Source organism: Psammomys obesus, unplaced genomic scaffold, assembly GCF_907164565.1.
Source record: "Psammomys obesus unplaced genomic scaffold, mPsaObe1.curated_primary_1811, whole genome shotgun sequence".
Lineage (NCBI taxonomy): Eukaryota > Metazoa > Chordata > Mammalia > Rodentia > Muridae > Psammomys > Psammomys obesus.
Genome location: NW_026596427.1, coordinates 5,131,509 through 5,135,808, shown reverse-complemented (window position 1 = coordinate 5,135,808; position 4,300 = coordinate 5,131,509). Strand labels below are relative to the sequence as shown.

The following is a 4,300-nucleotide window of genomic DNA, read 5'->3' as shown; positions in this document are numbered from 1 at the left end:
GTCAGCCAATGACTGAGGCAGTACCTACACGCATCACTCTAATTTGTATTCCTTTGCAAGTTTCTGAACACATCAGGGTGATTGGGAGGACAGGAATACTAGATTGGTTAAGACTCACCACAGAAACTACAAATGCCATATTCCTTAAAGCTATGGTAGAATTTACATACTTAAAAGTCTATAGATCCTTTCAATATCTCTCATAAATCAGATACTCATCCCTTGTTCTCTTACCTCTCTTATCAACTTTGTCTGACTGCAGCCAGCATGCCTAGGCGTCAAAGGAATAAGCACCGCAACCGTGCGAAGAATAAGAATCACAATCAAGAGAAAAGCTGTTGTGAAGGAGACTATTCTCAGGATGACAAGGAAGCCTCCGAGGATAGTGTAACAGTAGAAGAAGTGGCTCTTTGCTCTTCCTCCTCTGTGCTTGAGGAGATTCCTGAGAATCCAATTGCTTCTGAATCAAGTAGTGATACTGAGTGGTCTACCTGTGTACCATCGGCCGTCACTGTTTCTGAAGATCGTATAGCATTTGATGAAAGTAATTACTGCCATTGTGGAGGGAACACATTTTACTCAGAATCTCGAACCTGTCATGAAAATCCATGCAAAAATTGCCTAGATATGTGTGCGGTTTTAGTGGAACAATGTGTTCTCTACACATTTAAAATGAAACAACCCATTACCAGAGATGATTTGCTAAATGTTATTGACCCAAAATATCAATATAGATTTGATGAGATATTTAAGAGAGCTTTTGAGAACATTGAAACTGTGTTTGCAGTTAATGTGATTGAAATTGACTCAACTAATCACTTTTATGATTTAGTCAGCAAGCTAAAACTTCCTAACAAGGGAAGGATTAGTGCTGGCCGGGGTTTACCAAAAACTGGTCTTCTTATGACTCTCCTGGCTATGATTTTTATGAAAGGTAACTCTATTACTGAGGAAGAGATCTGGAAATTCCTGAGAATTATGCAAGTGTTCCCAGGAAGGAAGCATTTCATCTATAGAGAGCCACGGAAACTCATCACTCAAGATTTGGTGAAACTGAAGTACCTTGAATACCGGCAGATACCCAATAGTGATCCTCCACACTATGAGTTTCTATGGGGTCCACAAGCTTACACTGAAACTACCAAGATGAAAGTCCTAGAATTTATGGCTAGAGGCAGTGACACTGAACCTACTACTTTCCCAGTACAATACGCAGAAGCTTTAAGAGAAGAAAATCAGAAGATGAAGGAAAAATCTGGATTCACTCCTGGGACTAAATCAGTGGCCAAGCCAAAACCATCACCATGTCCAGAGGGTGCTGACAACTCAGTATATTATGAGTCTTTGCCTTCTGGCAAAAAACCATGATGTCATAATTGAGGTTTTCTTCAAAGCAAGAAAAAAAAATAACAAAGAACAAGAGAATTAAATATCAAGTAATAAAGGATGACCAATTTTTGATCATCTGTTTTAGTTTTTTCTTAAATAAAATTAAATATTTTACATAGTGATAGGATTAAATTATTAAATATGTAAGAGCCATTGAGTTTTAAGAAATTAGGCTTTTGTTTTCTGACAAAAGTTTTCTCTGTGCAGCCTTGGTTGTCTTGGACTCACTTTGGAATAGGCTGACCTTGAACTCAAAGAGATTTGCCTGCCAGTGCCTACAAAGTACTGGAATAATAGGAATGTACCACTTTGCCTGGCAAGAAATTAAGCTTTTAATTTTTTTATATTAATTACAGTTTATTCACTTTGTATCCCAGCTGTCGCTCACTCTGTTATTCCCTTCAAGACCCATTCTTCCTCTCTTATCTCCTCCCTTGCTCCTCTACAAGTCCAGTGATAAGGGAAGGTCCTCCTCCCCTTCCATCTGACCCTAGCCTATCAGGTCTCATCAGGACTGGCTGCATTGGGTTAGTAAGGCTGCCCCACCCCCATCAGTGGGAGATGATAAAAGAGCCATCCACTGAGTTCATGTCAGAGACAGTCACAGTTCCCCTTACTAGGAAACCCCCTTGGACACTGAGCTGCTGTGGGCTACACCTGTGAACGGGTTCTAGGTTATCTCCATGAACGGTCCTTGGTCGGAGTATCAGTCTCAGAAATGACCACTGTGCCCAGATTTTTCAGGTCTGTTGCTGTTCTTGTGGAGCTCCTGTCCTCTCTAGGTCTTACTATCTCCACCTCCTTTCACAAGATTTCCTGCACTCTGCCCAAAGTTTGGTTATGAGTCTCAGCATCTGCTTTGATGCGCTGATGGGTAGTGTTTTTCAGAGGCCCTCTGTGGTAGGCTCCTGTCCTGTTTCTCACTTTCTCCCTCTTCCAATGTCGGCCACATTTTCCTTTCTTAGTTAGGATTGGTCATTTTACCCAGGGTCTTCCGTTTTGCTTAGCTTCTTTAGATATACAAATTTTAGTATGTTTATCCTATATTATATATCTAATATCCACTTATAAGTGAGAATATATCATGTGTGTCTTTCTGCTTCTGGAATACTTCACTCAGGATGATCTTTTCTCGATTCTACCTTTTGGAATATTGAATGGCAGAGAAACACTTAAAGAAATGCTCAACCTCATTAGCCATTAGGGAAATGCAAATAAAAATGACCCTGAGATTTCACCTTACATTGATTAGAATGGCTAAGAGAAAAAACTCAAGAGACAATACATGCTGTAGAGGATGTGGAGAAAAGGGAACCCTCCTCCATTGATGGTGGGAATGCAAAGTTGTACAACCACTTTGGAAATCAATATGTTGCTTTCTCAGACAATTAGCAATAGTGCTTCCTCAAGAATATAAAAAACATATGCTCAAGTATACAACAAGGACATTTGCTGAACCATGTTCATAGCAACTTTATTCATAATAGCCAGAATTTGGAAACAACCCAGATGTTCTTCAACTGGATGTATGGATGCAGAAATTGTGGTACATTTACACAATGGAATACTTCTCAGCAATTAAAAATAGGGAAATTAAGTTTTTTAATCATTATGTTTCTTAAGCTCAAGTATCAACTGTGTATCTTCTTTTTGATATAGTGGCAAGCAAGTCTAATTTCTACCCATATAATTTTATGAGCAGGAGCTACGAGAAAAATTATTGTATATTCCTCTACAACCTCAAGGTATTGGGAAGGAATAGTGATAATGTTAAATTTTTAAAGCAAATAAGCTTGAATTTTCAATTTTGGGAAGTTTTGAGGGAATACACTGTGATATAATTTGAAATTATGATATGTGGTAAGCTATATGAGGCTAAGGGATTGGTTAAAAGAGGACAGACTTTTGGGGTATGTATTCCAATGTTGAGAGAAAAGAGCCTTAAATGGAAAACTGAGTGAATTCAAGATGGTGTTCAGATACCACGCAGGGTATCTGGATAACTTCCTGGGACTAGCAGGGTATGGTTCTGACAAATCTCACCTTCTGTGGACACTTTCCTGAGAGCCCCTCACACAGCTCTGGTTCCACAGCCTTAGGCCACCTACCTAAGCTCATTTTCTGTGGATATCTTCAGGGGATCAGTTGCTGGTGGCTCTGCATTGGGCACTCCCTCTCACTGCCTGTGGAATGAATTCTTTCCTGTACTGCAGGTGAGGCTCAAAAATCTGGTACCCACACTCACAGTCTAGTTTACACCTTCTGGTAACTAATGGCTCCTGGTTCCGAACTCAAGAGCCCACTCTCACCATCTCGTGGAAACCTTTATGGTTGTTGCAGCAAGAGGCACTAATTCTCACCATCCTGTGAAGGGGATAACTTCTGGAAATGTTGGTGAGGCACTGCTCTATTCTGCCAGCTCCCCACCTGCCTGGCTCATCCAGTTCAGAATCAGCTGGCACAACACAGACAGTGAACACAGCAAAGCTTAGTTAGGCATTGGACTCAGTTTCTATTGTCTTCCTCCCAAAGGAAGCCTGTGGGACACTGGGGCAGATCTAGGCTCAGAGATCTTTCTGCCTGCTCCCCAGCAGCCTTGCCCACATGGGTCAGAAACAATGAGCCCATCATAGCCAGTGAATTCAGTGAAGCAGAGCCAGGTATGCGACAAAGATCCCATTCTCCGCCATCCTAAGGAAGCCTGTGGGGCACAGGAGAAGCTTTAGGCTCCATCTTCCTCCACGGAGCCAGACCACAGAGACTCTTAGAGACTCCAGAGAGACTCTTAGCACAGAACTTACTGCCTAGGGAACGAGACAGCAGAGGTGGGTCTCCTAGCTCTTCAGCAGTGGCTGCAAGTTGTACCAGCATTCCAAGACCCAGATCTGCAGTACCATCCTTCCGGGTCTGG

General features: G+C 41.6%; 1 protein-coding gene across 1 annotated transcript; it reads left to right on the top strand.

Annotated features, from left to right (window-relative positions):
- Window positions 1–267: 267 nt before the first annotated feature.
- LOC129669528 (melanoma-associated antigen B5-like) lies at window positions 268–1,368 on the top strand. The gene has a single exon (XM_055597808.1). It carries the CDS (start codon window positions 268–270, stop codon window positions 1,366–1,368), a length of 1,101 nt encoding a protein of 366 aa, XP_055453783.1.
- Window positions 1,369–4,300: the final 2,932 nt, after the last annotated feature.